Source organism: Cervus canadensis, chromosome 7, assembly GCF_019320065.1.
Source record: "Cervus canadensis isolate Bull #8, Minnesota chromosome 7, ASM1932006v1, whole genome shotgun sequence".
Lineage (NCBI taxonomy): Eukaryota > Metazoa > Chordata > Mammalia > Artiodactyla > Cervidae > Cervus > Cervus canadensis.
In genome coordinates this window covers 91631314-91656191 of record NC_057392.1, presented here as the reverse complement: position 1 = coordinate 91656191, position 24878 = coordinate 91631314, and the positions used below count along the sequence as shown (strand labels likewise).

Here is a 24878-nt window from a genome sequence, read left to right as displayed (position 1 = left end):
GCTTTCTTTCCTCCTCAAAAAAATAAGAGATACGAAGGGAACATTTCATCCAAAGATGGGCACAATCAAGAACAGAAACGGTATGGACCTAACAGAAGCAGAAGATATTAAGAAGAGGTGGCAAGAATACACAAAAGAACTATACAAAGAAGATGTTAATGACCCAGATAACCACGATGGTGTGGTCACTCACCTAGAGCAAGACATTGTGGGCAAAGTCAGGTGGGCCTTAGGAAGTATCACTACAAACAAAGCTAGTGGAGGTGATGGAATTCCAGCTGAGCTATTTCAAATCCTAAAAGATGATGCTGTGAAAGTGCTACACTCAATATGCCAGCAAATTTGGAAAACTCAGCAGTGTCCACAGGACTGGAAAAGGTCAGTTTTCATTCCAATCCCAAAGAAAGGCAATGCCAAATAATGTTCAAACTACTGCACAATTAAACTCATTTCACACGCCAGCAAGGTCATGTTCAAAATCCTCCAAGCTAAGCTTCAACAGTACATGAACCAAAAACTTCCAGATGTATAAGCTGGATTTAGAAGAGGCAGAGGAACCAGAGATCAAATTGCCAACATCCACTGGATCGTAGAAAAAGCAAGAGAATTCCAGAAAAACACCTGCTTCATTGACTATGCTAAAGCCTGACTGTGTGGAGCACAACAAACTGGAAAATTCTTCAAGAGATGGGAATACCAGACCACCTTACCTGCCTCCTGAGAAATATGTATGCAGGTCAAGAAGCAACAATCAGAACCGGACATGAAACAATGGACTGGTTCCAAATGGGGAAAGGAGTACATCAAGGCTGTATATTGTCACCCTGCTTATTGAACTTACATGCAGAGTACATCATGAGAAATGACAGGCTGGATGAAGCACAAGCTGGAATCAAGGTTGCCGGGAGAAATATGAATAACCTTGACACATGCAGATGACACCACCCTTAAGGGAAAAAGCGAAGAGAAACGAAAGAGCCTCTTGATGAAAGTGAAAGAGAAGAGTGAAAAAGCTGGCTTAAAACTCAACATTCAAAAAACTACGATCATGGCAAACAAAGGTCCGTCTAGTCAAAGCTATGGGTTTTTCCAATAGTCAAGTATGGATGTGAAAGTTGGACCATAAAGAAGGCTGAGTGCTGAAGAACTGATGCTTTTGCAGTGTGGTGTTGGAGAAGACTCTGAAGAGTCCCTTGGAGAGCAAGGAGATCAAACCAGTCAATCGTAAAGAAAATCAACCTTGAATATTCACTAGATGAACTGATGCCAAAGCCGAAGCTCCAATACTTTGGCCAACGGATGCAAAGAGCCCATTCGTTAGAAAAGATCCTGATGCTGGGAAACACAGAAGCTAGGAGGAGAAGGGAACAACAGAGGATGAGGTGGTTGGATGGCATCACCAACTCAAGGGACAGGAGTTTGAGCGGGCTCTGGGAGGCAGTAAAGGACAGGAAAACCTGGCGTGCTGCAATCCACAGGGTCGCAAAGAGTCAGACACAACCGAGCGCCTGAACAACAAAAAGGCTTTTTTCCTAAAAGATCGTGTGGACTTTCTAATGTTTGAACCTAAGTCTCTTTTTCTCCACAGTAATAATTTACCAGGAAAGTGAGGGACCAGCTATTTGATGGCTAGGGTAGTGCAGGCAGGTGATAAAATTAAAACATTTACTGAACACATACTAAAGGTATAGTGACAAAAGTTGTCAGGGCAACTATACATATCCTTAAATTCCAAGATCACCACAATTCACAATTATTAAAACTAAACTCCAAAAGTGCATTACCCTTCAATTTGTGCCAGTTTGTTGTCCATGATATAGGCCAAGGCAGCTGCAAGATCTTTCTTTATATGACCAACCTGATTTCCATTCACATTGTTTACTTTAATTGCATTCTTATCATAGGGGTTATTCGGTTCTCGTTGTAATGCAACCATTTCATTATTATTAACCTAATAAAAATAAACAGACATGTTATAAATAAGTAACATATGATAGATTTCTTCACTGTATTTTATCTGGGATTTCCATTCATTTTTTTAATGCTTACTGAATAACACCACGCATAAGAAAGGTACATTTTCTTAGACTCATATTTCTATAGAAATATTAGAGAATATATTTTATAATTCTTTTGCAGTATTTTCCTAATTTACATTAATTGGGAAGTTAACAAATCCTTGATATACAAAAGGTACAATCAAAACTAACAGATACACATTATATAAAATTCCCAACATAACTTCAAAAACAGATACTCTCTTTAGTGCTTATTATATACCAAACATTGTTCTAAGTGTCTTATACAGACTGACTTTCAAAATTGTCACAACCCTACTGGTAGCTCTTATCATTATCTTCATTTTGCAGATGAAGACACTGAAGCACAGAAAAGTTAAGTAACTTGTCTAAGGTCATAAAGTTAGTAATAAGTAGCAGAGCTTAGAATTTGAACCCAGGCAGGCTGGTTCCTAAGCCTAAGTTTTCCAGAATCTGAAAGGGGAAAAAGGTATTAATTGTAAGTCAGAATGGAAGTGGATCAAGAAAACACATCCAGCCTTCAACTCCTGCCATTATCTGATTCCACTTAATTAAAAACTGCCAATTTTCTAATTGAAAATGGAAGAGTAAAGATTTCCAAAAATTGTCTCTTCCATAAAAGCAATAAAAAATCTGGCAAAAACTGAATCAACTTTTCAGAACTCTGGAAACTAACCTAAGTGTCACAGAAACCTGGGGAGTCTTTTTTTTTTTTTTCTGGGGAGTCTTAACTCAAGAAAACAGCTGAATGTCAGTGCCCAAGTCTCACCTCCAGCTCTCAGTTCATGATAGCCTTTTAAAACAGAACCACCTGCTGGAATTCTCAGTACAGCCTGGTAGTTACCAGAGTAAGCATACTGAAGTAGAATCTTTCAACGATTCATTTCTATAGAATTGTCATTTGACCAGTATGGTGGTTCCCTAGAAGACTCCCACTTACAAAGCTGTTTCTGCTTGACGTAGGAACTTATTACCCAGAACATTAAAACCTTCTCCCTTGGGTGGGTGTTTATAAAAAACAATTTTACAGAGACCTCCCTGGTGTCCAGTGGTTAAGACTCTACACTCCCAACACAGGGGCCCAGGTTCAATCCCTGGTTAGGGAACTAGATCCCACATGCCACAACTAAGAACTAGCACAGCCAAGTAAATAAATAAAAATATTTTCTTAAAAATTTACAAGCAATGGTTAATAGCTGAGGCAAACAAAACAATAACCAAAGAGTTTAAAAGGAAAAAGCAGAAAATAAGATGTCCACAGGGGCTTTGAAAAGCTCCAGCATATTCCTGGAAATCTAGAAGGGCAAAAGCAAGCACATGGCTATATACATGCCCAGGGTTGTGCACATGTTCAAGAAAGACCTGAGAGGCCCTAAACTCTTCCCTCTGGCTAAACCTGAAGATATGAACAGGCAGAAAATAAAGGTTAAGGCACAGTTGTCGACTGCCAGGCTGAGTGTTGAAGGAGTGCCCCAAATGCACACAGGCCCTCTTAGGAAAGAGGGAAATTTACTGGTTCTAGTTCAATCCTTAGCTGACCACGAAGCTACAAATACAGCCATCAGTCGCCGTACAAAGTGAAGACTTTCACAAGGCTAATTTAGGAAAGGTACCAAACAAATGATTATACTAAAATCAACAACAACCAGCAACTACAGGGAGAAGGGAGAATATGATTTTGAGAGTTGCCATATTATTTTTTTGTTGTTGTTCACATTCTTTATCTCATGTAGATTATTCTTTTAATTGAAGTATAGTTGGTTTATACTGCTGTGCTAGTTTCAGGTGTATAGCAGTGACTCAGTTATATATGTGTATATATACACATACACACATATTTATATGTATAAAAACTATTATTTTTCATATTCATTTCACTTAAAAGTCATTACAAAATATTGTGTACAGTTCCCTGTACTACACGGTAGGTCCGCATTGGTCATATAGTAGTGTGTACATTTTAATCCCAAACTCCTAATTTATCTCTCACCCCACTTCCCCTTTGGTAACTATGTCTTTGGACCTATTTCTGTTTTATAAATAAGTTCATATTTATCTTTTTTTTAGATTCCATGTATAAGCGGTATCATGTGATACTTGTCTTTCCCTGTCTTATTTACTTCACTTAGTATGATGATCTCTGGGTCCATCCATGTTGCCACAAATGGCATTATTTCACCCTTTTTCATGGCTGGGTAATATTCCATTGTATAGATATACTACCTTTTCTTTATCCATCCATCTCTTGATGGGCATTTAGGTTGCTTCCATGTCCTGGCTATTGAAAATACTGCTGCAATGAACATTAGGCTGAACAAATCTTTTCAAATTATAGTTTTCTTCAGGTATATGCCCAGGAGTGGGACTGCGGGATATGATTTAGAGTTGCCACATTATGCAAAACATCTAATTTTCAACAACAAAAAAACATGAGACATGCAAAGAAACGAGAAAGTATGTCCACACATAGGAAAAATGCTATCAATTACCTATCCCTAAGGAAGCACAGATAACAACTAGAAAAAAAATTAAAGTTTTAATTTTAAATATGTTCAAAGACCTAAAGCAAACTATTTCTAAAGAACTAAAGGAAAGCATGAGAACTATGTCTTGACATACAGAAATCTGGAGTCAAAAAAGTACATAGTTAACTAAAGTTCAAAATTCACTAGAGAGGACCAAACAGCAGATATGAACAGGCAGAAGAAGGAATCAATGAACCTGATGATAGGTCAACTGAGATTATAACGTCCAAGGAAGTTAGAGGAACAGAAAGAAAAAAGAGTGAAGAAACACGAACAGATCCTACGGGACAATAGCAGCATACCAACACACACAGAGTCTCAGAAGGAGGGAAGAAAAAAAGGTAGAGAATACATGTGAAGAAGTCATAGCCAAAAACTTCCCAAATTTGACGAGGAAAATATTAATCTACATATTTAAGAAACTGAACAAATTCCAAGTAAAAAACACTTAGACTTCAAACCCAGACACATCATAATCAAACTGTGGAAAGAACACTGAAAACAACAGGAAGAATCAACTTGTCACATACAGGGGCTCCTCAAGAAGATTAACAACTGATTTCTCACCAGAAACCACGGGGGCCAGAATACAGTGGGATAACTTCCCAAAGTGCTAAAAGGAAAAAATTCAACCAAGAATTCTTTATCTGGCAAAATTATCCTTCAAAAATAAAGAAGAAATTAAGACTTCCCAGACAAACAAAAACTGAGAGAATCTATCACTCGCCGACCTGCTCCACAAGAAATATTAAAAGACCTTCAGGCTGAAATCAAAGCCACAACACAGTAACATTTGTGAATCTATATGAAGAAATAAAAAGCACAAGTAAAGGTAATTACACAGGTAAATGTAAAAGACAGTATGAAATTTCTGGTTGTAACTTTTTTCTCCTCACTGATTTAAAAGGACATATAACAATCATTTTAAACCTGTACTGATGAATATACAATGTGTATAAAGATTTAATCTGTATGATAACAGCACAGAAGAGTGGGGAGGAAAACATGGAACTATTTTAAAGCAAAGTTTTTATAAACAATTCAAAGTAAGTTGGCACAAATCCAAAATTATGAATTAAGATAACTGCAATTCCCATGGGCATTAGTAGTAAGTAGTAGTTTCTTAGTAGTAGAAAACAACTCAAAATATAGAATAAAAGAAACAAGAAGGGAACTATTATGTATTTAACACAAAAGAAGACAGTAATGGAGGCCAGACCCAAGGATTATGTATTGTATAATTTTTTTATATGAAATGTCTAAAGTAAGTAAATCCATAGAAACATAACATAAATTAATGGATGCCATGAGCTAAGAGAAGAGAGAAATAAGGAGTGATTATTTATAATAGTAATAGTATACTATAAAAATAATAGTATAAGGTTTTTTGGAATGATGAAAATATTTTGGAATCTGACAGTGGGGATGGTTGTACAACCTTGTGAGTATCTAAAAACCACTGAATTGTTCACTTAAAAATGATAAATTTTAAGGTATGTGAATTACCTCAATTTTTTAAATTGCCTGAAAAATATGCAGGAAAGCTGCTTAATCTCCCAGTATCTGTCTACTGACTTAAGAGACTACAGTCTAACTAACCAGATTATCAGACAAATATTACTCCTTCAAGATATTCTGTGAGGTATAACTCTGTTTTCTACCAGCCCACCTTCCCCATGCCACTCTTAAAGCATGATTTTCTTTAAACCATATTAATGCAAATTCCAGGAAATATATAACCAAAAAGTAGGGCAAGATGTGGAGGCTATAAAAACAAAGAAAATATGATCCAAGCACAAGACAAAAAAGAATATATTAAAACAAGATTAAGACAACAACAAAAAGAATCAGGACTAATTATAACAGTATTGTTAGACAAGAAATAATCTACTAGACAAGAAATAATCTACTTTATTACAAAGGTTTTGAAGGGTCAAGAAATAAAAAATGTAAACATAAGCAAATGGAAATCATTTTTAAAAAGTTAAAATGTATAATGCCGATACTAAATAACAAAACCTAGGGGATGTAGCCAATGCAGTACTTTGAAGAACATTTAAAAGATTAAAAGCTTTTATTATTAGGATTAAAATTAAGTAATCAAATTAAGAATCCAAAAATAAAATAAAATGAACCTAAGGAAAATAGGATAACAGAATATATAAGATAAATCAATGAACAAAGAAAGATGATAAACATTAAAAAAAAATTCAAGAAAGAGTACATGAAAAGATGAAACAGATAAATCTCTGTTGAGGCTAATCAATAAAAAATAAGAATAGACACAAATATATAACACAAACAGTGAAAAAGGAATAAAAACCATAAACATAGTCAACATATTTTTAAGTATAAATGACTTATGCAAATTTTGTGGCAATCAATTTGAAAATATAAATGGATGCTTTTCAATAAAAATATAAATTGCCAAAATTGACTCAAGAAGTATCTTAATAATACTGTTTGGATGAAACCAGACTTAAAAAGTACATATTGTATGATTCAACACATATGAAGCTCTTGAGAATTCCCTGAGTGGTTAGGACTCCATGCTTCCACTGCAGGGGTCACAGGTTTGATCCCTGGGCATGGAACTAAGATCCTGCATGACTTAGGGAACACCAAAAAAACAAAAAAAAAAAACAATGTATATGAAGTTCTAGAACAGGCTAAAGCATCTACAGTGATGGAAATCAGACTGGTGGTTCTTAGGGCAAAGGCAGGGATGAATGACTGCAACAGAATACAAGAGAACTTTCAGAGGTAATGGAAATGATCTGTATGTTGATGGGGTAATGATTATTAGGTATATATGTTTGTTAAAACTCAGAATCATGTACTTACAATGTTTGCATTTTAAAATATATATATAAATCATATCTCAATAAAGCATAAAAAAGTTGAAAATAATAAATAATAAAAAGTATACAAAGATAAATACCTCAATTTTTATTTCAATATTTTTATCAGTGATCAACTCCAAAATGTCCATCAACAAGAAAATAAAAGGTACAATATTTGTATTGACATGAAAAGACATTATTCCTAATATTTTACTTTAAAAAAGGTGATAATATATATAACACGATCCTCATTTTTGTTAATGTATAATAAGATTGCAATTCATATGCATATGCTCTCAAGGTAAAGTGTGGAAGACATAACAAAGTTGTGGTTCTGGACTGAGGGAGACTTACTACTTTTTCTTTTAGCCATTTTAAAACAATAAATGTGTAGTACTTATAAAATAATACACATTTTATAAAATTAAAAAATTAAGCGATAATAAATTTTAGTCAGCCCAAATCAGCCCATCACATTTTTAAATAGCTTACCAGTGTCACAGAAATTATTCTAAGATCAACAAATAGTGATCGTTCTATAATAAAAAACAACCATGATTTAATGGTTGTTTAAATTTAAGATAATTTAGAAAGAATATTTAGTTTGGAAAATTTTCACAAATCTAAAATAGGAAAGTTCTGAGATGAGTATGAGAGCTGGAGAACTGATGGGATACATGAACTGAGAACTGATAGACTTCAGGAAAAAAACAGAAAAGAAAAACTAAAGAATAGGGACTTTCCTGGTGGTCCAATGATTTTGACTCTGCTTCCACTGAAGGAGCACAAGTTCAAAGCCTGGTTGGGGAACTAAGATTCTGCCTGTCATACAGTGCAGTCAAAAAAAAAGTTGTATACAGAATTAAAGAATAAAGTAGAAAGAACACAAAAGTGAACAGATCTTGTTTAAAAAAATGGTAAGGGAAATAAATGATGAAAAGAGAAAAGTGAAAAAACATGATAAAAATGATCTCAGGAAGTAATTGGCATATGTATATGCACAGAAGATTTAATACAGAGAGAGTAGAATGGAGAGTTCTGAAGGAAAAAACGAGCTTTGAAACAGAAACCACTTACAACTATAATTAGGACTTCCCTAGTGGTCCATTGGTTAAGAATCTGCCAATGCAGGGAGCACGGGTTTGACTTTTGGTCTGGGAAGATCCCACTTGTTGAGGGGCAGCTAAGCCTATCTGCCACAACTGAGACTGTACTCTAGACTGTACTCCGAACAAGAAAAGACACCGCAGTGAGAAGTCCAGGTACCACAACTACAGAAACTCCATGCACAGCAACGAAGACCCAGGGCGGCCAAAAAAAGGAAAACTATAATTAAAGTTTTCTGAAATAGAAGAAAACAAAGTTACAGAACGATCAACACCAAGATATTCCCTAATGAAAATTACAGGACTTCTAATTCACTTATATAGGAGAGACATTATATTGGCATTTCACCAATATCTTATACAACATCAAGATATCATGGGCTTCCCTGGTGGCTCAGTGGTGAAGAGTCCACTCCAATGCAGGAGAGGTAAGTTCGATCTTTGATACCACCAGGAAGGTCCCACATGCCCGTGCAGCAGCTAAGCCCATTCGCCACAACTGCAAAGACTGTGTGCTAGAGCCCAGGAACCACTACTAAGCCCACTTGCCCCAGCCATTGAAGCCCATGCGTCCTAGAGCCCGTGCTCTGCAACAAGAGAAGCCACTGCAACAAGAGGCCTGCGCGCCACAACTCAAGAGCTGCCCCCACTCTCTGCAACTACAGAAAAGTCCACACAGCAACAAAGACCCTTCACAGGCAGAAATAAATAAAACTTTTTAAAAAAAGATATCATGGAGAGAAAATATGAGTCAAGGATTTTACATTCAACCAAACTGTCCTTGAAGTGTATCGCAATTACAAACATACAGAAACTCAGGAAATATTGTTGCTTCTTCAGGAATCTCCTAGACAACACACTTCAACACATTTCAGACAACCACAAAATGATTTGAGAAGCTCTAATATTATAAAGAAAATATGAGAGGATAAAACACTAAACAAATGGAATTCTTCCCCAAAGAATCTCCTGCAAAACATACTTCACACAACCAAAAAATGATTTGAGAAGCATCAACATAAGAAAAATATGGGAGAATGAAAGAACTGGTAAATCAAATGTCCACAGAAGAATATAAGCAGCTTATGCAATAAATCAATGACATAAAACAAAGAGTAGGGAGGTGATTTACCTAACAACCAAAGATACTATTATTAATTTGTTTTGATCCTAATTCAAAAAAATTAATTATAAAAAGACATTTTAAGCAATTAAGAAAACTGGTTATATACTAGCTATTGGATATAAAAGGGAGTTATTATTAATTTTGCTAAGTACAACAATGACGTAAGAAAATGTCCGACATTTTTTAGCGATACACACTTAAATGTGTAAAGTGATCCAGTTGGCATTTTTAGTACCAAAGGAAAAAAGTGATGAAGCAAATGTGCAAAGAAATTGTTAACTACTGAATCTGGATCATGGGTATATGGAAGTTTACTGTATTATTCTACTTTTATGCATGTCTGAAATTTCTCAAAATTAAAAAACTAGAGATATACCAACCAGCTAACACAGAGGCATACTAGGCAACCATAACAAAGACAACTGCTTTCTCTGTCTTTGTCTCTGTTCTCTCTCTCTCTCTCACACACACACACACAATGCAGAGAATAGAGACACAAAAAGAGAAACACAGGAAGAAAGTAAAGGACCTAAAAACAGACAAGTCCCATATCTAGCATGAATTGATCTTCCTAACTTAAAAAAAAAAGTGTAGAAATGGGCTCAGGGACAGGAGAAGAGAAAGCAATTAACTGACTTAGAAGTCACTTTGCAAACAGCATCTGTGCCTCTTGGGCAAATCTTCCGGAGCTTTAGTTCTTCAGTTCTGAAATGGGATAATAGGTGCTCCATCTTCCACAGAGACAGTGCAGTGCTCAAATGAGACTACACAGGAAACAGTGCTTTGCATACTGTAACCATGATATAAAAGAGAACATTAATAATTAAGTATGTGTTATCTCTTGCCCAGATATATTTCAATTATTTAAATATTTACTGCACATATCACCTAATTCTTATTTTCTAGGTTAATAACATCACATTAACTTAATATCTAATGCTATACTCACCACTCCTGTGTAATAGCGCAGTCCAACGACATGGCCTCTCAAAGTTCCAAACAGAACTGAATCTAACTCTTCATCACTTGTTAGGAAGTCATCTGGAGGAATAATATCTTGAAATTCAAAACGAGGAAAGAAAGTTGGATATGAGAGGCGTGGAAAATTTCCATGGACTCCATACTGGACAGTCTGCAAGTACTTCCAAACAGGATCTCTATTAAAAAAAAAAAAGGGCACAAAAATACAATATTTAACCAAACAGTCCTCAAAGACCATACCATATTTAAAGGTCAATTGCTTTCTCACACTTTATTTCAGCAAAATAAATCTAATACGGGAAGTGCTGTATAGAGATGAAACGCGTTCCTCTGGCTAAAGCAAGGATTGGAGTCAGTGGGGGAGGTTTCTAGAAACCCTACCTGTTCAATAATGCATCTTCTACCCACAGGTATTCAAAGTGAAAACACCAATAAGGGTTCACAAACCTTTCTTCGTCACAATCACTTACTTAAACTGAAAAATAATGTGATGTCTGTAATTAATTTTACACCAAAATTTCAATACTGAGCTAAAAGAAACTCGAAAATATAGAACTATTTTTAACATGAAGCCACTTGCAGTTTTACACATAATACATTCAGCATCCATTACTTTAATTCCCTTCGAAGAGAACCCTTCTTTTATTCAGGTATCTAAATCGTGCCATCACGGGAAGCTTACCCCAAACCTCCCACTTGGTTTAAGGGTAACCCCAACCCCTAGATGGAGAACTGTTTCCGGAACGAATATGTAAACCAATTCAGACAATGAAAAGTAACAGGCAGTTGGCTGGGGCCTTCCAGGAAGCTTCCACTTTTCTGGAATGGATAAAAGCTATTTCCCCTGCGTTTTCCTCGAACGTCGCGCACACCGCTTTTGGCTCCTCTGCAGAGAGATATTTGCTCGTCTGTGCATACACATCAACTGCGAGGTGCTCGGGGACAGAGGCTGTCTTACCCGGCCCTTTCTGCCGAGCACAATGCCCAGCGTACAATGGGTACCTGATAGGTGTTTCGTGCAATAAAGCACAGGTTGAGACCCCGGGTAAGCAGTGAGCTTAGAGCCCCAGGCTCCCCACATCCCTTGACAGATATTTCCCCAAGGCTCTAGCAGGAGACTCGCCCGAGGATCCCCCCCTCTGCATTTATTTCTCCGGCGGCTATATGAGCCGCCAGCGGGACGAACAACAGCGGCAAAGCTCGCACCCCGAACGCGAGTGCGAGGAAACGCTGGGAAACGCTGGGAAGGTCAGGTTCATTTCAGGACTCCGCTAGATGGTTACCGCCGGCGCCCCACCCCCCTCCGCCCCCTTCACCTCTTGAACATCCAGGACATGGCGCTGAGTGCGTGACGAGCGGAACACTCAGACGCCCAGGATCGTTCTCAAGCCGCCTAAATAAGCCTCCTTCCAGGCCTCGCGGCCGAAAGCCGGCGACAAGTTCCGAGCGCCGGAGCTACAGCCCACTTCAGGAGAGTAAGACGCCGCGAATCCAGTCAGACGTCTACAGTACCGTCTGCTTCCAGAAACAATTTGAGTGACTAGCGACGCTTTGTGACTGGCATCCGGAAAGTCCAATCCCAAGGAGGGACCTACGGAGGCAAACCAATCAAAGAAGAGGAGGGAGGGTAACTCCGCCCCGCGCAGCGATTCAAAGACGGGGGGGGTGGTCCCAGCTGCAGGGGTGGTTCCATCCGGGTTCTTCCCCGCCCCCAAGGCTGCGCGCGGGAAAGCCACGCGGCCCCAGTAGCACGACTGTGGTGTTCAAGGCCTCCGCGGTTCGTCTGATTACTCACCTCAAACAGAGGGCGACAACTCCCCTTTCCGCTGTTTCCCTCAAGCCGTTAGCCTCGGCCCCATTTTTCAGGCCTTACCTCGTCCTCATCCTAGTTTTCTCTTCATCTAATGTGACATGTAGTAGGGACTTCCACTCAATAAGCTCCACACTTTGCGAACCCTACCAGCCAGATCCTTCACTTCGTTTTCTGAGGTGAATCCGGGTAGTTGCCCTCAAAATGTGCCTTTTAAGCCCCACGAGCGAATCAATGAGACACACCGGGTTCAGAGAGTTTAATTTCAATTTAGATTTATGGCGTTTCCATTTCTCTCTCGCTATCGCATTTTTTAAATTTCTTTCCTTTTAGGGAAAATTTTCACTTCTACTAGAGGAAAACCACAGAACGCAAGGAGAGCAAAAGAAGCTCGTGGGTGACTGCTGGGAGTGTCCCGGCTTCCCTTGAAGGCACGTGACTATCCCTGCAGTAAGGGAAGAAGCTGGTTTTCCTCAGGGAACTGTAGGGAGAGCTTCCGCGTGCCCAATAGCCAGCTTTTGAGAGTCTGAGGAGACTCAGTAGAATTCAGCTTTGAGTGGGCGAGTGGCCGGTGCAGTCCAGGTACTGACCGGACTGGTCTCTGCGCCTTGTCAGCCTTTTAACTGATGCAGCAGCAGCACCAGGGTAAGAAGCTGGCCTGCCCTGCCCTTCGGATTGGTGTAAATGTCAAGACAAGTGCAGGATCAAAGAGGAAAGGTACTTGAGAAAGTGATTACTATTGACCCTCACCCTTCAAAGAATCGTCCATTTTACACTTCCATCAGCAGAGGATTTGGAGAAGGAAATGGCAACCCACTCCAGTGTTCTTATCTGGAGAATCCCATGGACAGAGGAACCTGGAGGGTCTTCAGTCCATGGGGTTGCAAAGAGTCGGACACGACTGAAGTGACTTAGCACCATAGCAGAGTATTAGAGGTGGTCAGTGAAACAGGTTTTTACCAGGCATTTGTTCATTATCTTAAACTATCCCAATCTGTAAATATGAACCCAGTGTAGAATGAAAAGTAGAATTTGCAGCAACTCAATACTTCATTTTACTGAACATGCTAGGCATGTGAGCTTCCCTGGTAGCTCAGTGGTAAAGAATCCACCTGCTAGTTCAGGGACGTGGGTTCAATCCCTGTGTCGGGAAGATCCCCTGGAGGAGGACATGGCAACCCACTCCAGTATTCTTGCCTGGAAAATACCAAGGACAGAGGAGCCTGGGGAACTACAGTCCATGGGGTTGCAGAGAGTTAAACACAACTGAGAACTCGTGAACACACACTCACACAAGGCATGTGGGATCTTAGTTTCCCCACCAGGGATCCAACTCATGTTCCTGCAGTGGAAGCACAGAGTCTTAACACTGGATGGCCAAGGAAGTCCCTAAATTATTTCAGTTATTTACTTTCTTCTAGAAAGTGTAAATGTGAACTTCTTCTAGAAATCTTAGGAGGCAAATGGCAGTATAGTTCAATTTGGGGTGTGCCAGATCTAATTTCTTGGAAAATATGCCCCAAAATGCCCAAAGTGAAGATGTTTTGTGTATAAAGTTAATGAGGAAGTTGCGCTCATCAGATTGAGAGATAAAATTTCAAATGTCACAATACAGGTAAACCTGATCCTCTCAAGACTTGAAACCTGTGAGCAGTGACCAAACCATGGTTAAAGAATGTGGATTGAATGAAGTAAAAATTTGCTAAAGTCAACATTTTTGTCCGTATTGTCACTATTTTGTATCTCAGATCTAGCAGTTGAACTTCAACTTGAGCACTCTTTCACTTAATCATTATTAGTGTTTAAAAAGTGCAATGTGTACCAGTTTGATTAAAATGTTACTACACTTACAAATTCATAACTCTCACATAAGATAATGTTTTCTGAAAAATGAACTTGTAGCTAAAAAATAGAATGGCAACTGTACAATGGCTTGTGTGTTGGACTGATGTGTAAGGAGGAGAGTGTCACAAAGAGGATAACAAGATAAGAGCCAGATGATATAGAAATTTAAGGTCTATGGTAGAGTTTATATTTTATTTTAAATGTAATAGAAAGCCATTAAATGTTTCACGCCGGAGAATGACAATCTAAATTAGGCTTAAAAAAATGCACTCTGGCAGCTCTGTGGAGAATGGATTCTAGGGGAAGAGAACAGAAATGGAGAGACTGGTTAGTTAATCAGGAAATGATTGTGTCCAGGTAAGAGATGACAATATCTTGGAATGGGGAAGTGAGGAAGCTAAGCTGACCAGGAAAGTTTGCTAATAAATTTAGATATGGGTGCTGAGGGAGGAGAAGGAATAAAAAATTCCTTTAACCATCTACCTCCTAGTTACAAACATGCCTGCTCATTCTTCCCCCTCTATGCAAATTAAACATGTCACTTCCTTATTTGATGCTATGGGCATGAAATCAAAGAATGATATGTGTGGCTTTTTATAATCTGTTGCCTACTTCCCACTCCTATCACTTCCCAACCCACGCTGCCTACAATGACCTTCGCATACATAACCACAAGGCCATTCTCACACCTAACAGAATTAATAAATCAATCCTTGGTGTCTTCTAATAACTAGTTCATAATTCAATTTTCACAATTGTGATTCTCCTGCATAAAACATTTAATGCCATTTCCTTCTCCAGGGGATCTTCCCAACCTAGGGATCAAACCCAGGTCTCCCGCATTGCAGGAGGATTCTTTATTGTCTGAGCCACCAGGGAAGCATCTACATCATAAATAATGTGGCTTGGCAATATACATATTAGAGCCTTTCAGAGATTGCCAGAAATAAGGGTTTTTCTCTACACCCCACACAAGAAAGTAAGCTAAAAATGTTCTTTCACAGGTTCTTAACAAAATAGAATTTTGAAGCCCCTGGCAAAGAAAAATCTGACTATTCAAAAGCCTGGATTCAATACAAAAACTTCTAAGTTTATGTAATTAACTAATGGATTCCAGAAGAATATACAATGCTGGGACTTCCCTGGTGGTCCAGTGGTTAAGGCTCTGTGCTTCTCATGCAGGAGGCACAGGAACTAAGATCCTGCATGCCACGCAGTGTGACCAAAAGAAGAATATATGTTGCTGTAAAGACTTACTTGTTTTTCAATTCATTCATCCAAAAGAAGATAAAGACAAAAATTCAGTATAACAGAATTTTCAGGAATGATGCAGAAGAGTTCACAGAGCAACTCTCTGAGTAGCTCTTAGGGTCCAGCACCACAGAGGGCTTTCCAGGTGGTATAGTGGTAAAGAATCTGCCTGCCAATGCAGGAGATGCCAGAGAGCGGGTTCAATCCCTGAGTTGGGAAGATCCCCTGGAGGAGGAAATGGTAAGTCATGCCAGTCAGTATTCTTGCTTGGAAAATTCCATGGACAGGAGGGCCTGGCAAGCTACAGTCCATGCCGTCACAAAGCACCCCAGAAGGAGGGATGAAAAACAGCTTAGCAACGTTCCTGAAAACATAAGAAAAGGAAACTCTGCCTTGTTTTCTCCAAAGAGCAGCCTCAAGATTTTGCCGATCTTAGAGAGAGCCTCAGAGGTCAGAAGCGTGCCACAGCAGTAAAGGAGTAAAGGCTAATGCTAATGAGGTGGCTCAGCTAAGGGGCCCAAAGGCAATCCTGGAAGTCCTACAGGGGTCTCTTATAAGTCCCCAGGATCATGCTTCTAGCAAGCAGAACAGCAGACTGGTGCCTAAAGGTGAGGTGAGATAAGGTATACCAGCAGTGGGTGGCTGCAGAAGATGAATGAATGAAGCTCCAAAATTAAGGCCCCTAAAGGTTAAAAGAAATAAAACTGAATTTTGAAACTTGAATTTAATTGGTATTAACGATTGCAGTGGTCATGTCTGGATGTGAGAGTTGACTGTGAAGAAAGCTGAGTGCAGAAGAATTGATGCTTTTGAACTGTGGTGTTGGAGAAGACTCTTGAGAGTCCCTTGGACTGCAAGGAGATCCAACCAGTCCATCCTAAAGGAGATCAGTCCTGGATGTTCATTGGAAGGACTGATGCTGAAGCTGAAACTCCAATACTCTGGCCACCTCATGCGAAGAGTTGACTCATTGGAAAAGACCCTGATGCTGGGAGGGATCAGGGGCAGGAGGAGAAGGGGACGACAGAGGATGAGATGGCTGGATGGCATCACCGACTCAATGGGCATGAGTCTGAGTAAGCTCCGGGAGTTGGTGATGGACAGGGAGGCCTGGTGTGCTGTGGTTCACGGGGTAGCAAATAGTCAGACACGACTGAGCGACTGAACTGAACTGAACTGAACTGAAGGATTCCCTGGTGGCTCAGCGGTAAAGAATCCACCTGCAAAAAAAAAAAAAAAAAGAATCCACCTGCAACGCAGGAGATGTCTGTTCGATCCCTGGTGGGTCGAGAAGATGCCCTGGAGAAGGAAATGGAAACCTACTCCAGAATTCTTGCCTGGAAAATCCCATGGACAAAGAAGCCTGGCAGGCTACAGTCCACGAGGTCACGAAAGAGTTAGACATGACTTAGTGACTAAACAACAACAAAGTCTTAAAATGACCCAAGTGCCTGGAGGTGACTAAGTCATTGCCTCCCATTGGGCAAATTGAAGGGTAAGACAAATGAAGCTCAATAAAAAATTATAAAGTTTTGTCTTCATGAACAGTCAGTAATTGAAATTACTACATGCTATACATCCCTATGCACACACCTCTCAATGAATTTACATCTAGGTATGTTTGGCAGATACTTCTACTTGGTTGAATTAGGGGATTTACATTTTCTTCTTTTTGCCTATATGCATGTAAAATATTCTCTATACTGAATATGTATTGCTTTTTTAAATAAGAAAATAATAAAAGCTATAAATAAATTCTTGTAAAGAAATCAAATTTTTTAACTTGCTATTTTAATAATTTTAGACTTATAGAAAAGTTGTGAAATTAAGCACAAAAAGTTACCTCATATCTCTTACCCCATTTCCTTTTACAACACACATAATCATAGTACAATTATCAAAATCAGGAAATTAACATTTATACAATAGTATTTCTGAACCATTTTTCAAATAAGACAAGGCAGAGGAAACGATAGAAAACAGTCTTTTGTAACTTACTTATTTACAACCAAATTTTCTTACACTTATTTGGGACTTCTATAGATTTGGGGGCAGATATGTGAGGACAACAAGAACTGATAGCGTAGAGGAAGTAAGGTAAAATGAATGCCAAGTAAAATTCTTCTTAATTAAATAGTGCAATGAATATCAAGTGCCTGCCTTGAAGTAAGCACTCAATAATTGCTCTTAAAAGCCCATTCTTATACTCTTATTGTTGTAATAGAGTTATTATCTAATGAGTCTTCTAGCACTTAACAAGAAAAATAGTTGATTGAGGGTGATTTCCTGATGCTTGTCAGCAAGTTGTTCCTAAGTAACAGAATAACACTGTTTCCAGAAGCCAGTGATTTTCCCAGGTGCAAGTCCTTGAAACAGACTGAAAAGTTTCATCAAGAACTGGGAGACACTCTCTTACCAACTCCCACTCTGAGAAATCTGTGGTGTTCCAGATCACAGAGGCCTTTCCCAGGAGATAGTTGTTTCCTCCTCCTTTAGGCCTTGGCTCGGTCTGTGCTCCTACGTGCGGGACGACCAGAGTGGCTAAAGCATTAGGCCTGCCCTGCGGTCTGTCTCCTCCTTTCCCTCCTGCCCAGGATCCTCATCTCAGAGTCAGGAAAGCATCACTCTGGTCTGTGAAAAAGGAAACCATAGTCCCCAAATGGTGTCACTGACCCTAAAAAAACCTATGATACCAAACCTAGTTTTAATACCTGATTTAACTGCAGTTTTAACCTCTCCCGGAATGTAATCTTAATCAACCAGTCTAGAAATTTCTGCTCAAGCACCAGTAATCTGTCACCCTGGCCCCTCTCAATCCTCCGGAGAAACAGGCAATCTGCATGATAAAACCCTTGTGGTTCCCTACCCACTCCACCCAACCCCACACCCAACAAAGATGGGCCTAAAATTAATCCTTTCTTTTCTTTTGCTAATAGCTTCCTTGCTACCTCACCCTTCTTTCGTCCCTCACATTAAACACCATGCAAACCAAAAAATAAAAGTCCACATCAGACTAAAAACCCAGCATTAGACAACTGTATAGCAAGGATACTATTATCCCAGTAGGATTATATCATATACAAATAGCTACCTATTCACAAAATATCCCCCTTCAAAGAGGAAGGAAAGCATTACACATATTACTGTTTCAGATTTCTATCCTTGAGGTGGTTGGAAGTCCCAAAACAAACACAAAACAATTACACATTTTTCTTCATCATCACTGAGGATTTATTATCCCAAAAGACCTATGGTCTAAATCCTCATTTCCTGATTCCCAGACCAGTGTAATGTTTTCCCCCAGATCATACAATTAATAGTTGAAAATATACACAGAGAGATAAAAAGTCACACAAGAATCCAAAGTTTTTTAAAATGCCCCCAAAAAAAGGTGGGGTGGGGGGAGTGGATATGTGGCATCGCACTACAGAACTAAATTTAGTTAAAGACACATAACTTTTTCTTAACTACAGGTATTTTAGAAAGTACCTGAGAAATGAACAGTTTATAAAAATGAGGTAAAAAATTTCAGGTGGGAGCAGAAAACTAAAACATGTCATACTTTGGCAAAGTCTTTAAAAATGTCATGTCCTCAAAATGATGTTTTATCAGATTGTTCTGAGGCTGAATCATACAGGAGATAATTTTCAAGCCATTGCACTTCACTTTTTTCCTCATATTGGCTTCAAAGTTGTCCCCGTGTAACAGGAAGGAAAGGGGCAGGACACAACCACGTGGGTTCAATCTGTGGGAAATCAGGTAAATCTGTTTCACCTGGGGGACAAAATTATTCTCAGTTAAGCATCACTGTCACGAATATGCATATGTGCTCAGTTGCTGAGTCATGTCCTACTCTTTGTGACCCATAGGCTGCAGCCTGCCAGGTTTCCCAGGCAAGAATACTGGAGTGGGTTGCCGTTTCCTTCTCCAGGGGATCTTCCTGACCCAGGGGTCAAACCCATGTCTCCTGCATTGGCCGGTGAGTTCTTTACTGCTGAGCTACCTGAGAACTATCTGTATACTGATCACTCCCAAATGTGTATCTCTAACCCAACTTCTTCTCTGAGCTCCAGAATCATGTGTCATGAACATCTTAAATTTACAAACCTGAAATAGGACTCTTTTTTTTTTTTTGGCTACACTTCACAGCTTGTGGGATTTGAGCTCCCCAACCAGGGATTGAATCCAGGCCCTCAGCAGTGAAAGTACAGAGTCCTAACCAGTGGTTAGCCAGCAAATCCCCTGAAACAGGACTCTTAATTCCACCTCTCCCCTTCCTCAACATGCTTATTCTTCTGGTTTCCCCCATTTCAGTAAAGAGCATGCCAAAAAAACTTGTCGATTCTTCTCTTGCTCTTACACCACCCATTTTATCCCTCCTATTAGATCTACTTCCAAAATATAACACAAATTTACCTAACTTTCTCCATCTTTATTATCATCACTGTGTCCAACCCACTGTTTTCTCAGCTGAACTGTAACATTGCCATGGTCTGTCTGAACTCCTTCCTATTTTCTGCTTTCCTCATCTTAACCCTACTCCGAGTTGCATTTGCCATTCAGAAGCCAGAGGGATCTTTTTATACTATCAATTATATCCCATCATCCACCTGCTAAAAATGCTCCAATAAATTATCTTTGCCTTAAAATGAAATCCAAATTCTCCCACAGTACATTATCTAGCCCTGTCTCTCTCTTTTTTATCTTATTTCATTCCACATTTTCCTGGGCTCCTGATGTTCTAGGAATACCAACCCTCTTTCTGTTTATGGCATACGTACTGCCAAGATTGTTCAGGCCTCCAGGCTTCTGAAATTCCTCTTTCCTTTGTGTGGACCCCCAGACCTTTCCCTGCTGGCTTCTTGTTTCAGGTCTCAGCTCAAAACCACCTCCTCAGAAAGGGCTTCCTGGACTTTCTGATCTAAAGTACTCATTGCTCAGTTACTCTCTCTCCCAAGAGTCAGCAAACTTTTTCTGTAAAGGGCTGTGGAGTAAATATGTTCACCTTTGTCTACATCACTCTGCTGCAGTAAGAGAAACGCAACCATAGACAATACTTAAATGACTGGGAATGGCTGTCTCTCAATAAAATGTTATTTACAAAAGAGCGGGACTTGTTTTGCTTGTCCCTACTCAGTCACATTATCCTGCTGCGTCATCTTCAGAACTTACAACTAACTGGAATTACTTTGTTTTCTTGATTACTTCCTGTCTCCTTTCCCTAGATAAGCTCCACCAAAAAAGGGACTTTATCTTGTTCACAGTTTACATCCTGCAGTAACTAAAAGACAGTCTCGGTACTCAGTAATTTTACTGACTGAATCTATACAGTAAATAAACTTTCCTTGCATTTGATATCATTTATGAAATCACTTTAAGGCAGGAGGAGAAGGGGACAACAGAGGATGAGATGGTTGGATGGCATCACTGACTCAATGGTCATGAATTTGGGCAGACTCTGGGAGATGGTAATGGACAGGGAGGCCTGGCGTGCTGCAGTCCATGGGGTCGCAGAGAGTCGGACACGACTGAGTGACTGGACAACGGCAATGAAATCATTTAAAAGTCAAATTCTATTCTACATAGAAGACACATTCTCTGGGCTTCCCTGCTGCCAATTCAGGAGACAGGTTTGATCCCTAGTCCGGGAAGATCCTACTTGACAAGGAGCAACTAAGCCTGTGCATCACGACTTCTGAACTCATGCTCTGGAGGCCAGGAGCCGCAACTGCTGAGGCCTGCATGCCCTGGAGCCTGTGCTCTGCAACCGGAGACGCCACACCAATGAGAAGCCCACGCACCTCAACTAGAGAGTAGCCCCTGCTCTTGGCAACTAGAGAAAAGCCAGTGTAGCACTGAAGACCCAGGGCAGCCAAAAATAAATAAATAAATATTTTTAAAAGGGGATGCTTTCTCTTGTAGATGCTTACATTAATATAATTGAAAGAAGGTAATTAGTCATCCCCCCAAAACTACTCAGAAACTTATCTGAAACTTTTTTTAAAGATATTTCAGATACTTTATCCAAATCACTTCTGATTCCAATCTGATACTTTGCTACTCTTTTATACAAAACACACCTATGTTTTCATTTTAAAGAAAATAAAGTCATACAAACCTGACAACCTTGACAAAAATTGTATGTCTAGAACAGAGCAAGGGAGGTCTCCTTTACCAGAGAATCTTTGAGATAACTCACAACCCCTTCTCACCCCATTAGCAAATAGTCTCCCAATTCATATCCTTCTTTCCTTGTCCTCCTTCTGCCTTTCCTTAAGCTCTGGACTTAGAATGTGTACATTTCTGAATAGACCAACTACAATAAGCTTTCGGCTCATTCTGTACTTTTTTATGGCAAGTGCTACTGATGCTTTTAAGTTTCTTGGGGGCATTTTTAGTCCTCCTCAAAGTGTTCCTGGAATTAAACTGTTTACATAACACGGAAGTTTTGAACAGAAGATCCCCGTGTAGCTACCAGTAAGTGTTCTGACTTTAAAGTTTCACATTATCTTTTTGGCGAGAGGAAGTTGTGAGGTGGTTTTTGGAATCTGGATCTAAAACTCATTCCACTTGCTTTTCAAATGAAAATTTATAAGACTCTTAAAATAGGCATTGACTGCTACTACATTTTTATCTTCTGAAGCTGGAGGTAGGAAAAACTGAGAATACATACTAAAGGAGGAAGGAATAAATAAAGGCTACACTGAGCCTAATCAAAAAATATTAAGTCAGTGGGCAAAATGGATGGTGAAAGTGTGATTCAGCCACGATTTATCAAAGTTGACAGAGGTCTCTTCTTCCCAGGAAAGGACAGACCTTCATTTCCCCCAGCTCAGCTCAGCTCAGTTCAGTAGCTCACTTGTGTCTGACTCTTTGTGACCCCACGGACTGCAACACTCCAGGCTTCCCTGCCCATCCCAACTCCCAAAGCTTGCTCAAACTCATGTCCACTGAGTCAATGATGCCATCCAAACATCTCATCCTCTACCCTTTCTCCTCCTGCCTTCAGTCTTTCCCAGCATCAGGGTCTTTTCTAAAGAGTCAGTTCTTCGCATTGGGTGGCCAAAGTATTGGAGTTTCAGCTTCAGCATCAGTCCTTCCAATGAATATTCAGGACTGATTTCCTTTAGGATGGACTGGTTGGATCTCCTTGCAGTCCAAGGGACTCTCCAGAGTCTTCTCCAACACCACAGTTCAAAAGCATCAGTTCTTCAATGCTCAGCTTTCTTTATGGTCCAACTCTCACATTCATAAATGACTACTGGAAAAACGATAACTTTGTCCGCAAAGTAATGTCTCTGCTTTTTAATATGCTGTCTACGTTGGTCATAGCTTTTCTTCCAAGGAGCAAAAGCATCTTTTAATTTCATGGCTGCAGTCACCATCTGCAGTGATTTTGGAGCCCAAGAAAATAAAGTCTGTCACTGTTTCCATTGTTTCCCCATCTATTTGCCGTGAAGAGATGGGACCAGATGCCATGATCTTAGTTTTTTGAATGTTGAGTCTTAAGCCAGGTTTTTCACTCTCTTTTACTTTCATCAAGAGGCTCTTCAGTTCTTCTTTGCTTTCTGCCAGAAGGGTGGTGTCATCTGTGTATCTGAGGGTATTGATATTTCTCCCGGCAATCTTGATTCCAGCTTGTGCTCATCCTGCCTGGCATTTCACATGATGTACTCTGCATATAAGTTAAATAAGCAGCGTGACAATATTCAGCCTTGATGCACTCCTTTCCCGATTTGGAACCAGTCTGTTGTTTCATGTCCAGTTCTAATTGTTGCTTCTTGACCTGCATACAAATTTCTCAGGAGGCAGGTCAGGTGGTCTGGTATTCCCTTTAAGAATTCTCTTGAAGAATTTTCCACAGTCTGTTGTGATCCACATAGTCAAAGGCTTTGGCATAGTCAATGAAGCAGAAGTAGATGTTTTTCTGGAACTCTCTTGCTTTTTTCTATGATCCAAAAGATGTTGGCAATTTGATCTCTGGTTCCTCTACCTTTTCTAAATCCAGCTTGAACATCTGGAAGTTCACAGTTCACGAACTGTTGAAGCCTGGCTTGGAGAATTTTGAGCATTACTTTACTAGTGTGTGAGATGAGTGCAATTGTGTGGTAGTTTGAACATTCTTTGCCATTTCCTTTCTTTAGGATTGGAATGAAAACTGACCTTTTCCAGTCCTGTGGCCAGTGCTGAGTTTTCCAAATTTGCTGGCATATTGAGTGCAGCACTTTCACAGCACCATCTTTCAGGATTTGAAATAGCTCAACTGGAATTCCATCACCTCCACTAGCTTTGGTCATAGCGATGCTTTCTAAGGCCCACTTGACTTCACATTCCAGGATGTCTGGCTCTAGGTGAGTGATCATACCATGGTGGTTATCCAGATCATGAAGATCTTTTTTGTATAGTTCTTCTGTGTATTCTTGCCACCTCTTCTTAATATCTTCTGCTTCTCTTAGGTCCATACCATATCTGTCCTTTATTGTGCCCATCTTTGCATGAAATGTTCCCTTGGTATCTCTAGTTTTCTTTAAACTTTTCGTTCCCCCCCCTTAGGCCTCTATTTTATTGCATTAGCTAAGACAGTAATGAATAATGTTTGTATTAAATTATTCATTTAGTTATTTGAAAAAGTTACTGGTCACCTCCTATATGACAGAACCTTCTACTAGACAGAAGGTGTCAAGTACCTGGCAACCTAGTTCATGTGTGGAGGCCACAGTACTGTCAGACTGAATCAATTCTCATTTGTTTGTCAGAGGAAAACAGATTGGGCTGCCCTATTGATCAGTCACTGGGAAGAAGGACACTTTAGAAAAATAAATGTTATAGGGCTATAAGGGCTTCTCAAGCGTTCACTGTATGGGAGGTTCTGCTGAATGACACCCCCCTCCCTCCACTGCCTAACGCAGCCTCAGTACATCCTTTCCCTGACACACCCACCACAGCCTGAACCCCTGGATAGGTCTGAGACACTGGCAGTAAGGAGGCCTTTTCTACTGGAGAAGATTCCTCTATGAGAGGAAGTCCCTCAGGAACTTAAAAACCTCATACAGTCTGCAGAGAAAAACCATCCTTCTACCACCCTCTCCTCCAAGCCAAGAAGCCAAGATTTACCATGTTATAGGCTCCTTTAGATCTGAAGAGCCTCTTGATGAAAGTGAAAGAGGAGAGTGAAAAAGTTGGCCTAAAGCTCAACATTCAGAAAACTAAGATCATGGCATCTGGTCCCATCACTTCATGGGAAATAGATGGGGAAACAGTGGAAACAGTGGCTGACTTTATTTTTCTGGGCTCCAAAATCACTGTAGATGGTGATTGCAGCCATGAAATTAAAAGACACTTACTCCTTGGA

The 24878-nt window shown here is 39.7% G+C and overlaps 1 protein-coding gene across 2 annotated transcripts in view; it reads right to left on the bottom strand.

Moving 5' to 3' along the window:
• Positions 1-12165, bottom strand: part of HLTF (helicase like transcription factor) — a 63801-nt gene extending 51636 nt beyond the window's left edge. For both annotated transcript variants that reach the window (XM_043474058.1, XM_043474059.1), the window contains exons 1-3: positions 11937-12165; positions 10589-10796; positions 1785-1951 (exon numbers count right to left, since the gene is read on the bottom strand). In XM_043474058.1, the coding sequence (XP_043329993.1) occupies positions 1785-1951; positions 10589-10796; positions 11937-11956 (395 nt within the window). In that variant the 5' untranslated portion in view covers positions 11957-12165. The remainder of the gene's footprint in view (positions 1-1784; positions 1952-10588; positions 10797-11936) is intronic.
• Between the last annotated feature and the right edge of the window lie 12713 nt (positions 12166-24878).